Source organism: Arachis ipaensis, chromosome B3, assembly GCF_059453495.1.
Source record: "Arachis ipaensis isolate K30076 ecotype BB chromosome B3, ASM5945349v1, whole genome shotgun sequence".
NCBI lineage: Eukaryota > Viridiplantae > Streptophyta > Magnoliopsida > Fabales > Fabaceae > Arachis > Arachis ipaensis.
In genome coordinates, this window is record NC_142438.1 from 94,916,218 (window position 1) to 94,928,680 (window position 12,463).

At 35.3% G+C, this 12,463-nt stretch overlaps 2 protein-coding genes across 2 annotated transcripts; one reads left to right on the forward strand and one right to left on the reverse strand.

Annotated features, from left to right (window-relative positions):
- Positions 1 to 1,726: 1,726 nt before the first annotated feature.
- On the forward strand, positions 1,727 to 5,072 carry LOC107630656 (U-box domain-containing protein 51). The gene is made up of 8 exons (XM_016333859.3): positions 1,727 to 1,907; positions 2,065 to 2,183; positions 2,298 to 2,416; positions 2,739 to 3,053; positions 3,129 to 3,402; positions 3,484 to 3,585; positions 3,671 to 4,858; positions 4,950 to 5,072. Exons 1-8 carry the CDS (start codon positions 1,727 to 1,729, stop codon positions 5,070 to 5,072), a joined length of 2,421 nt encoding a protein of 806 aa, XP_016189345.1.
- A 948-nt stretch (positions 5,073 to 6,020) lies between these two features.
- On the reverse strand, positions 6,021 to 12,240 carry CAC2 (acetyl Co-enzyme a carboxylase biotin carboxylase subunit). Its single transcript, XM_088510000.1, has 17 exons — positions 11,936 to 12,240; positions 11,785 to 11,844; positions 11,317 to 11,645; positions 11,038 to 11,179; positions 10,805 to 10,903; positions 10,642 to 10,698; positions 10,265 to 10,336; positions 9,446 to 9,535; positions 9,096 to 9,155; positions 8,319 to 8,504; positions 8,084 to 8,176; positions 7,926 to 8,007; positions 7,659 to 7,765; positions 7,034 to 7,109; positions 6,841 to 6,887; positions 6,677 to 6,739; positions 6,021 to 6,528 (listed from the first exon to the last, which is right to left on the reverse strand). Exons 2-17 carry the CDS (start codon positions 11,839 to 11,841, stop codon positions 6,466 to 6,468), a joined length of 1,623 nt encoding a protein of 540 aa, XP_088366126.1. The 5' UTR covers positions 11,842 to 11,844; positions 11,936 to 12,240; the 3' UTR covers positions 6,021 to 6,465.
- Between the last annotated feature and the right edge of the window lie 223 nt (positions 12,241 to 12,463).

The window sequence follows — 12,463 nt, forward strand, 5'->3', positions numbered from 1 at the left end:
TTCGATATTCAAATTAAAAAAATTTTTATATCACGGTTAAAAAATTTTGGTTCTATTATTAATAAATTCTACACAATTCAAAACTCCTTCTCTTCCTCCTCTTTTAATTTTCTTCTTCTTATTTCACAGTCTGATCATAATTCTTTGCTTCACCCTTTTAATAATCTCTTCTTCTTCCTCTTTTTTTTCTTTCTTATTTCACATTCTCAGAATTCTTATTGTTTCACCGTTTTAATAAGAATTTGTATCATGATTAAAAAATTTTGATGTCAAAATTAAAAAATTTCACGTATCATAGTTAAAAAATTTCGGTGTTATTTTTTGATAAATTTTATACAATTCAAAACTTTCTCTCCTCCTCTTCCTCCTCCTCCTTATTCTAAAAAAATCAAACAAAAAAGAAGAAAAAATAAAAAATACTGTAATAACCACTAACTAACGATAAAAAAAATATTAGTAAAAAGTGCTTGATTTACGTGTATGTTGTGTGAGTGATTTTTGTTGGACTTGGACTAATTTAATTAACGGTGCCGCTACGTTACCAACAGCATATCTGTCAACTTCTGCCAACTCTTATTTATAACTGTGTTTCATGAAAGTGTCTTCGTGGATGTGTCTAATAAAAATGTCTTTTTATGATTGTGTTTAATAGAAGTGTCTTTATAGATATATTTTCTGGATGTGTCTCTTTATATATATATTTAAAATATAACAATTAATTATTGTTGGCAATAAGTTGGCAGATAATATGTTGGTACTCTATACTTTTCCTTTAATTAAACTTGATTGATAAAAACGTTTGGATATGTAACGAAATAGTTTGTTTTACATGTAAGCCAACACTAACTAATTTTCTATTTTTTACTAAAAATATTAATCCTCCCATCATTATTTTTTTAAAATATAAAAAGTTTCAAATTTTTTTATGTGCTAAATTTCTGTTGGTTAATTTTTCAAACTTTTTAACTTTTTGGCTTAACAAATAACAAGAGACTATCATTTAATGGTGGTAAATATCTTTCATTTTGATGAATTGGGTATAACAGGGGTAATTTTATTTTTATTTTTTTTATTCTAGGAGTAAGTTTATTAGTTATTACTACAACAATACTGCATAGAAAATATATTAATCATAGAATTTACTTAAGGAAATAAAATAAAAGTTATATTAGAGAACGAAATTGCCGTTCCTATATTAACAAATAATAATATCTATTATACTTTTATTGATTTTTTACATGAATTTTTTAAGTAATTATGTAAAAATATTATTTTTAACAGAGAATAAAGGTGTCAAAATTGGAATACCAATATCCACTTCTTAAAAATTATATAATTAAACATAAAAATTTATCCAACAAACTTTGACCATATATGGATCGAAATTCATATTGGATCTACCATGCATTAATGAGTTAAAATTAGTGCAGCTGTCGTACAACGTCACCACTTAAGAAAGAACTGAAGCCACATAGACAATAACAAACTGAACAGTACAAGTATAAAAAAGAGATAAGAACAGAACGAATATAGTTGAAGAAATGGTGGAATATGGTCAGCTTACGCGTAAAACACTTAACTACTAGATGGAACACAGTGCGCTATGTTTACTAATTTTGGAAGCACGTAACAAAATATCATCTAATTAAAGGAAATATAATATTGTAAGGAGATATATAATCGACGCTACAGAAAGAAAGAAAAGAAAAGAAAAAGAAAAGTTAATATGTCAAGGTCGTTGTTAGCAGAGAAGATCGGAGCAGCAGGGCGGGTGGTGGCAGTGGCGATTGAGAACAACAAAACAAGCCAGGATGCAGCAAAATGGACAGTTGATAATCTTCTTCCAAAAGACCAAGTTCTCGTACTTATCCATGTTAGACAACAAGCATCTTCCATTCGCTCACCATGTAATAATAATATATATGCTATCGTGTGTCTGCGTTATTGTTTGGATCATTGATGTCATGTGATATCTTTGTTATTACTTCATTCACAGCTTGCATTGTCAATTTCTTTATAGCAAGCATGCATGCACACGTTAATGATTTCTATGAGTGCATGCAGACGGAAACCTTTTACCCGTTAATGGCGACGATGATCTGGGAAGAGCATACAGGCAACAAATGGAGAATGAAACCAAAGAGCTTTTCGGCTCATTTCGTGTCTTCTGCAATAGAAAAAATGTTAGTTCCATCGATGTTTATTGTTCTTTTTTCCATTTTTCAAGAATAATATGTATGCTCGTTTCATTTTCTTTTTCGCTGATTATTAATTTTGTCTTGTATTATTGGCTACAGATCCAATGCAAAGAAATCTTGCTGGAAGACACGGATATACCTAAGGCGATAATAAATAGCATTACATCCTATTCCATTGAACTTTTAGTACTTGGATCATCAAAGAGCAGCTTTCTCAAGTATACATTTGATTATTCTTCGTTCCCCAGCTCACTAACCGAAACATTTACTTAACAGATAATAGGAATACTAAAACGTAATCCAACTATAAAATAACTCGATATATTATTGAAAGTTTAATTTTTGATGCATTGTAAATTTAAAGTAATTTTATAAGTGGATGGTCATTTAAAAAATAATTATTTTTTATATTAATAGCATGAATATAGTCATTTAAAAAGATAAATATGATTGGCGAATTGTATAAAATAAAATAAAACTCTATTATTAATAGCAAAATGATATGTTTTGATGGTTGAATTTGCTGCATATATATGACAGAAAAATCAGGGGTGCGGAGGTTCCAAACCAAGTATCGAAAGGGGCACCACCATTCTGCACTGTGTACGTTATTAACAAAGGAAAAATCTCAACTGTGAGATATGCAACTGCTCAATTAACTGTTAGACCCCGTAACAGCATATTGCCGCTGCACTCTACTCAGTCTCCGTCTCCGTCTGAGTCTTACTCTGAGTCTCAGTTCTTCAGTACTGAAAGATTCGATTCGCGGCTGACACGCAACCACCCTCCACGACCACTGGAGAAACCTGGATACCATGGAAGGCAGTCCTTGGAGGACTTCTCAAGCCCAATCAAGTAAGTAACTATCAAGACTTATTAAGACTTATTAATAAGAGAGGAATAGTGGTCTAACTTAGATAACTTGTTCAGCAAACTTGGTAGACCAGAGCCCAAACCATATGAACCGTCGATGACTCAATGCGATATCTCATTCGTGAATGGAAAGCCAGGGGTTGATAAGTTGTTCTCTTCATTGTATGACGAAAGTGTGGACGATGGAGCTCCCCCTCGTCTTTCTTTGGGATCTGACTTCGGAGCTAACCTTCTCGACTGCGCTTTCACTTCACAAGAGACAGCTAATTTTAGCGACGGATACTCTTTTAATTCACAGGACAGTGGAGCATCATCAAGCCTAGCTATTTTGGTCAGATATTCTTGAATTCTTGAACCTTGAACCTTGCACCTTGAACCTTATGTGTTTTAACATTCTGATTTCGAATTACAGGATGAAGTGGAAACTGAAATGAGAAGACTTAAGCTAGAACTTGAGCAGTCAATGGATGTGTATAGCACAGCATGCAAGGAGGCTTTGATAGCAAAGCAAAAGGTACCTTATTAGTTAAACAAATGCAATCTACAAAAGTACATATACAACTAACTAACTAACTAACTAACTAGTTGATTGACAACAGGCATTGGAGCTTCGTAATTTGAAAATGCGAGAATGGAAGAAGTTTCATGGGGAGCAAACTGCTGAAAAAGCAGAGTTGGAAGTAGCTACTAAGGAGAAAGAAAAGTGTAGAGCAGCCTCGAATGCAGCGGAAGTATCTAGAAAAATAGCAGAGTTGGAAGCTAAGAAAAAAATGAATTGTGGGATGAGAATGAGAGCAGAAGCGGAGCTAAAGCAGTCGGGAGAGGGTTTGTTATACGGGGGTTCTGCGAGGTATAGAAGATACACGGTTGAGGAAATTGAAGCAGCGACAAAAGGCTTCTCCAACGCTCTCAAGGTGGGTGAAGGAGGTTATGGGCCAGTGTATAAGTGTGAACTAGATCACACACTAGTTGCAATCAAAGTACTTAAGACAAATGCATCTCAAGGATGGTCACAGTTTCACCAAGAGATTGAGGTGCTAAGCTGCATAAGGCATCCACACATGGTTCTCCTGCTGGGAGCGTGTCCGGAGATTGGATGCCTAGTGTACGAGTACATGGCTAATGGAAGCTTAGACGATTGCCTCTTCCACAGAGGCAATGCACCAGTCCTCCCATGGCAGTTAAGATTCCGAATTGCTGCAGAGATTGCAACTGCCCTTCTTTTCCTCCACCAGACAAAGCCGGAGCCACTGGTGCACCGTGACTTGAAACCTGGAAACATTTTGCTTGATCGCAACCTGGTGAGCAAGATTGGTGACGTCGGGTTAGCGAGGCTTGTCCCTCCTTCGGTTTCAGACGTTGTCACACAGTATAGACTCACATCAACTGCAGGAACTTTCTGCTACATTGATCCTGAGTACCAGCAAACAGGGATGCTTGGAGTCAAGTCTGATATTTACTCACTGGGAGTCATGCTTCTTCAGATCATAACTGCAAGGTCACCAATGGGTTTGACTCATCAGGTTGCGAAAGCCATTCAGAGAGGCACTTTTGCTGAAATGCTTGACCCTGCTGTTGAGGACTGGCCAATTCAACATGCCTTGCATTTTGCAAAGATTGGCCTCAGATGTGCAGAAATGAAAAGAAAAGATAGACCTGATCTTGCAAAAGTTGTATTGCCTGAGTTAAACAAGCTCAGACAGTTTGCTGAAGAAAACACGCCTATGATGATGTTTGGTGTTGGCGCAGGATTCGCTTCTCGCTCTACAACAACTTCCTTATTTCAAGTCAGTCTCTCATATTCATCATAGCTTTTTCCCGTTAATAAGACATTATTACACTCATCTCATCTCATCACGTTACATATATCTCTTGTAGGACACCAGCGAAACTCAATCGTTCTCTGAAATCTCTGAAAGTAGCCTCTCAAGCACGCCCTCAATCGAGAAAACTGAAAGTTCCGGGCTTGTGGCCGAAGTTACACTTGGCATGCGCTTTTAAAGCTGCTCTAGTTCATAATCTGAACCATTTGAACAAGGTAATGCTATGATGAAGAATGCCTTTTAAGGAAGAGTGAAGATTTTTCTTTTTACAAAAAATAAATATATCATGTAAAATGCACACTTCCCTTAAAAGATTAGTTACAATATTCATTCTTCAATCAACTTTATTCTTTACCAAAAAAATTTCCCGTTAACAATAGAGATGTAGAAGTGTATAAAAGCTTGTAGAAGTTAGAAGCTATTATGTTAGTTATGCTGACTCTGGCATATTTCTGTTATTGACAGCAACTATATATAGACTCATGTAACTAACTCTTTGATGATGATGATGATCAATAACAGATTCTCCCCCTTAACCAACTCACAGATAAGTCTGTTACCTTTCACTAGTTAAACGTTAACAACAGACCCAGTTCTAATTCAAGTTCTAGTTTATTTTGCCTCTTAGAATAGCACTCAAGAACGTACAAACGAAGAACGTTAGTTTTCAATGTGAATACACCAATTTCATTAGGAACTGTAATAGAACTAGTACGAGACACAGAAAGGATATATATTTAAAAATTGTCTATTAAATATAATAAAAATAAGGGAGAATAGTGGTACCTGATAAATTACAGAGTGTAACAATTCTCATTTGATGTGTTTGGGTAAAAAATTGTCTGTCCCATTATCTAAAAGGTACATGTAAAATCATTTTCAAATGACAAACAATAATAGCACGAAATATCTTGAACTATTTCGATAAAATCAATAACAATAGGAAGTAGAAATGCATAAACTGATCTTCCAACATTCCCATGTCTACTGATATTTATGCAAAAAATTACACTTTTTATAATATAATATAATATTAAATTTAAATATATATTTGTACGTGAGAACTTTATCTGAGATTGAACAAAATTGTTAATAGTAATGCAATAAGAATTTAAGAGCTTACTTGTTTGATGAAATTTAAATAGTATGAATTGCAGTTAAGAAAAAAGTGATTACACATGTAATAATTTAGAAGATAATACAATCAACGGAATTTATAAGACTCGAGAGTAGCGGGTGGAAAGCACAAAAAAAAGTGTAGGATAGGACTACAGCAGAGTTCTTAATACAAGAATTACAAACAAGGTTGGGGACAAAGATTCTCTAAGCCTAAAAGGACAACTATGATTTTTAATTATTACGAGGTACTCCGATTCCTTGCACTAATAAAAATTTGGGATATAATAAAACACGAAAAGATGAATTTTACAATAAAGTAATGTGAACAAAAGGAACTACGCCAGACTGATTATCAAAATTTCACTGAAACGTCCACAAGAACGAAGGACTAGCACTGCATAGGCTTTCAAAAACGTATTCTTAAAAGGGGTGGCATCAGGGAGTTATATCCATCATACAGTTGCTCCAACAAGTTCTTTTGCCTTGTTAATAGCAGGTACCATCTTCTGAGGTGGCTGCATTAGTAGAAGACCTCAAATAAGTTAGAAATCAAGTTATTAAGGATCACAGGTATGGTATTGAAGGCAAGTTCAAGAGTATTTCTTCAACCCAATGGTAGGGACATAAATAATTAAATATTGTCAGGGTACATTAGATTCATACCATGGTCAACTCCTCTTCATGCTTTGGAATGAAAGCAGTGTCAACCTTGCCATTTCTGAAATCCTGCAACATAACAAAGATAGTATTGAACTTGAGTTCTTGAGATCACCGGTAAATATGGTTAAAGGTTATTTGTTAACAGAAGAGCATAAAAGGTGCCCCACCTCTATGTCAAGGATGAGTTTATGATATTCAATTGTTGTAGGCACACCTGTAACCGAAAAAATAGTTATATAGTTAGATCACTGGAAGCGAAGGATTTAAGCAAACTCCCCCCTCTCTCTCTTTTCCTCTTCCAGGTTTTTCTATTTTTGTTTCTTTATAGAATAATCAGTAAAAAAGATCAGATTATTTTACCTGTGATGATGGTGTCATCAAGTGCCCTTTTCATGCGTTCAATTGCTTTTTCTCTTGTTGGAGCCCACACAATCAACTACAAAATGATCACAAAATCAAGACTACATTAGGGTTTCAAATGAAACAAGCCGTAGATATGTAGTTGGGTTGATCGAAATCCTAATCTCCACAGCACACGACAGGAACGATAATAACTTCATGTTCGAAGGGTTAGGGCTGGGCAACTTATTTAAAAAAAGACTATCAACTATTCAACTGCAAACTATACTAAACCATCTCCTTCCCACTTGAATATTAATTAAGTATTAACTACATCAAAATTCAAACCAGTCATTGCTTAAACCTAAAGGGGAGCATCTAGGAGACAAACAACTTTAAAAAGAATTGAAATATAAATATAAAAGGAAAAGATTATGATCAATAAATGTATAATATCAATATATATATCATTGAACAACTCAGATAATTCTATATGGACAGATTACGTGCAGTCCAGGTTCATATGGACCATGAAGACAAAAACTATGTAGTAAATTAACTCAAATGAGTATGATAAAGAAACAACAGAAGAGAGATATGTTCCAATAATAATAATAATGATAATGCAGCGCGAAAGAGATCACACCTTTCCAAGAAGGGAGTCATAGCTTGGAGGAACTACATAATCAGGATAAACATGACTATCCATTCTGACAAATGGGCCTCCTGATGGTAAGTATGCTGTAATTCTACCTGTTGTTTGTAGGGAAAGTTCCTTAGTATTGATAAAGACCTAACAGAGGCACTAATTGATCACAGATGCAAGATTATGTTTCAAACTAATATCACAGATGGGGAAGCTGGTATTAGAATGTAAATGCATCTTCTGATACATGATGGTAAATCAAGATACCTGGCCCTGGTCTAAATCCCTTAAAAGCATCTTCTGCATTGATACGGCATTCAATAGAATGTCCTCTCAGAATAATATCCTCCTGTAGGAAAAGCTTGAATTTAAAATTTAAGAGCCTAATTCTAATAAACCAAAAGGCAAGATATCTCCTTCAGTACCTGTTTGTAACGAAGCTTCGCTCCCATAGCCACACGAATTTGCTCTTCAATCAAATCAACAGAAGATATCATTTCTGTCACCGGATGTTCAACCTGATCCCAACCAACCCACAATCAAGAAAAAAGAGACGAGAGACTGATCAAAAGTATTCAGCAGAACTCCTCATATAATAAGAGCATAATGTATTAGAAATTAATTTCATATTAGACAAGTAGATTAGAAATCAGTTTCAACCTGGATACGAGTATTCATCTCCATGAAGTAAAAGGAGCCCCTTTCATCCAAGAGGAATTCAACTGTTCCAACACCTATGTAACCGATAGATGCAGCTGCTGCAACTGCTGCATCTCCCATTGCCTTCCGCAGCTCTGGGGTCAAAGCAGGAGATGGTGCTTCTTCCAACAGTTTCTGATTACGCCTCTGTAAGAGAAGTCATACTCAACCGATTTAATTACTTCAGGTAGAATGATTTGAAACGGGATTACAGGGGGAAGCTATGTAATCAAAATTTTTTCAATCTTTTAGTCTTGCAAAGAACTTGTCAAATAGAATTTACAGTGCCAAGTGATATAAGTTCCAGGATTTTTGTATTTATCAAATATGTATCTCTGCTATTTTTTATCCAGAAACACCAGTGGGTAAAATAGGATAAGAAACTCTAAAATAACTAATGGGATTGACAATTACTTGAATCACAGCACATAACATTATTCAAAGTTCAGTAAACTACACTCTTGTGAGTGGTAAACAAGAGAATATTACTCTAGTCAGAAACACACATTTCATATGTATGATAATAGTTTATAGTTTATTATATAATTTTAAGGCCTTGGATTCACCTAGGTCAGGAATAACAACAGGTTTACTGAATACATTTTGTATTTTTAAATGTTAATATATTCCGACCTCTGATGAGTGTCATTAGAAACGAAAGAAAAAAAATTCATTTGACAATCTATACATAGATAAAGGAAGAAACAGAAAGAAATAAGAGAAGTTAGGTCATAAGACCTGGATGCTGCAATCACGTTCTCCAAAGTGAACAACATTACCATATTTATCTGCAAGAACCTGTAAAGCGATGAAGCATATGGATAGATGAATTAGTCAGGAACAAGATGAGTAAACTCTAAAGTGGATTCAGAAATTGAAAATTTGGAAAAATATGTAAAAAAAATATTTCTTTTTATAAATGCAAACTAGTGTTCTAAGCTGCAAAGTAATTCAATTGCATTTAATAATCCCAGTTCCTACTTGAATGCCTGCCCCAATCCACATTCTTCATAAATAAAATCCCTTTCTCCTAATCCCAAGGATTAAATCAAATTGTAGACTCCAACAGGAAAAAGAGATAACATTACCTGGAACTCAATGTGCCTAGGATTTTGAATGTACTTCTCCAAATAAACTCCATCATTACCAAAGGCGGCAGCAGCCTCACTCTTAGCTTGCTGTAAAAAAGAAATGAATTTGAAACAAATCATCAAAAAAGCATATAACTAAGATACTAAATCTAGAATTCTTGACAAGAAAAATAACATCATCTCCATAACTCCATTCCATCACAATACACTATTGGTCTGGCCCTAAAACCTACCTACTCTGCTTTCATGGCATAATAATTATTGGATAAGCTCCAGGAGATCTTGTTCTACTCATTGGCCCCAATCAACTCATAATTCATTATTTTGTTAGAAAATAATACACTAAAGGGTTTACCTAATATGTGCCCTAAGGACACATGATAAGCTTACCATTAGTGGAAGGTTTTAAATTTTTTCACTTAATAAATGCAAAACAAATGCATTGGAAACTTAAATTTTTTATATTTCTAATAAAAACTTTCTCAATTTGTAATCTTAACATGTTCCCTTAGGGCACAAGATAGATAAATCCTATACTAAAAAGGAAATAATATGCCAGGTGCACCCATTTCTTATCTCCTTCAGCTTCTTTTTTTTATCTGCCAATTTCTTATCTCGTTCAGCTTCTTTTCTAGTCCGGAATTCTGCACATAGGATTTATATTATGCCTTCTGTATTTAAGTTATATTTAAGTTGCAGGTTACACCATCTAGCTTTTGCCTATAGATATCATGAAAGAAGAAAGATAGAAACTAAACCATGTCAATTTGAAAAGTACGGACAACATAACAAGAACTTGCATTCTGGTGGCAATACCTGTAACAACTTCACAAACTCTCCAGGTTCTTTAGCAAGTCGCATACCACGTCCACCGCCACCTGCTGTTGCCTAAAGAACACAATAAATGTCAGCAAAAGTGACAGAAATCGAGAAAGGAAAAAAAAATGGCAAAACATACTATCACAGTTCACAAAATACATCCAGTTGTTACACTAATCTGCAGAAGAAATTTTGGCTTTCTCTTTTTCAATTCTTTAGTTATCATCAACTCACGTCCTTAAAATTCAAATTCAAATTATGTTAAGGATAGAGAAGTGAACAAGAAAAATAACCTATAAGGAATCATTTATGCCAACCACAACAGCTAGAATTTACTTCAAACAGGCACAAGACTACATATTACAGACCAATACCTTGATCATAACAGGGAAACCAATCTCATTTGCTAGCCTGATAGCTTCTTCAGTGCTCTGTACCGATTTTTTTCATTAGACTGATTCATATAACGTGAATTGACCTCCAGCTTCTGTATAAAGGTAATTGAAGCTATTTACACAGCTGAATGGAATACAATACCTGTAAAAGCCCATCACTTCCTGGAACAGTAGGAACCCCTGCATTCTTCATTGTGTCTCTGGCAGTTGATTTGTCACCCATAACCCGAATACTGTCAGGCTGAAATTTGAAGAGTTAATGCAAAAATTACAAACTCAATAAGAAATGTAAAGCTTTCAAATTATGCCAGGCAATAATAGACAATGAGCAAAGGGGGAATTCCTCAAACTCCTCAAACCGTACAGAATACTCACATTAGGTCCAATAAAATTGATTCCATGTTCTCTACACATTTCAACAAACACTGCATTCTCAGCAAGAAAACCATATCCAGGATGCAACATTGTGCATCTACGGCTAATAGCAGCAGACAGTACATTTGGGATCAATAAGTACCTGCTCAGGAAAAAAAAAAATTTAACAAATCAAATTAAACAAACATATGTAAACAAGAGGCATACTTAATCACAAAAGGGAAAAGGCATTGGATTTATGACTGCATATGAAAATGTGAGTGATTATGTGAAACTTACGATTGGCTGCTTGGCGCTTCACCAATGCAAACGGATTCATCAGCCAATTTGACATGAAGTGCATCCTTGTCTATGGTTGAGTACACAGCCACACAGGGTATTCCCAATTCATGAGCAGTGCGAATAACACGAACTGCGATTTCGCCTCTGTTAGCTACCAGGATCTTGTCACCCTGGCAGGTAGCATGGAGTGCTCCAGAACGTGTTTTATGTTTGTGATTGAGTTGACAAGTTCCGGGCATTGTTTGGCTGGGAAAATTCACCTTAGTTGCACCTAAGAAACTGCATTGTGAATTCTTGATTCCTCTACTTGTTCCCGCATACAAGCCCTTTCATTTTCGTTTCCCATTCAAGATCAGATTCAGGTTTAGAAGGGCACAAAACATGAAATTAAATCTAAGTAATCAAACAATGACACATTTAGTTCAAGTAATTGGAATTTAGAAGCATGGAGAAGTGGGTGCTTACTGGGATGGGAACAGAAGGCGAGCTAAGAGAGTTGCAGGCTGCCATTGTGGCCTCCATTTCCTGTAACGAACACAGAAACAAAGGCGAATGGATAAGCAAACTTGGCTTGGTCGTCGATACTATATATTGTGATTATGGTTAATGAATTTACCTGTGAGAATGAGTATGTTAATGAAAATGCGAATATAAGAGCAGGAACAAAGGGTGGGCTTTTTATGAGAAGAAGAGCGGCGATGGAAACGATGTGGAGGAGGAGGGTGGCAGATAGAAAGCTCCGCCTAAATCTAATGCGTAGAGTCGGAGAGATGGCTTAGTTGGTTTGGTTGGATGTTAGATGGGGAGAATCTGGAGTGAGTGAGGGTGCACCCTGCACCTGCACCTGCACTTGCACAACTGGGCCCATCACACTTGGGCCAAAATGACAGGATCATTCCAATCGTTATTTCTTGGGTCACACTACGGTACAGAGCTAATATACAGATATTTGTTTTGGTATGCTAGTTTTGAGACACGTGTTTTTGTTATTTTTTTTTAACAATCAAAGCTGCTAACCCATAACTTATTAAAAGGTTCGCTTAGCTGGTTAGTTATATAATAGGATTTTATATTTTGAATTATGTATCATATCTGTAGTGCCTCATTACTTTTTTTGAGCCGTTGGATTCGGGATCCAAATATT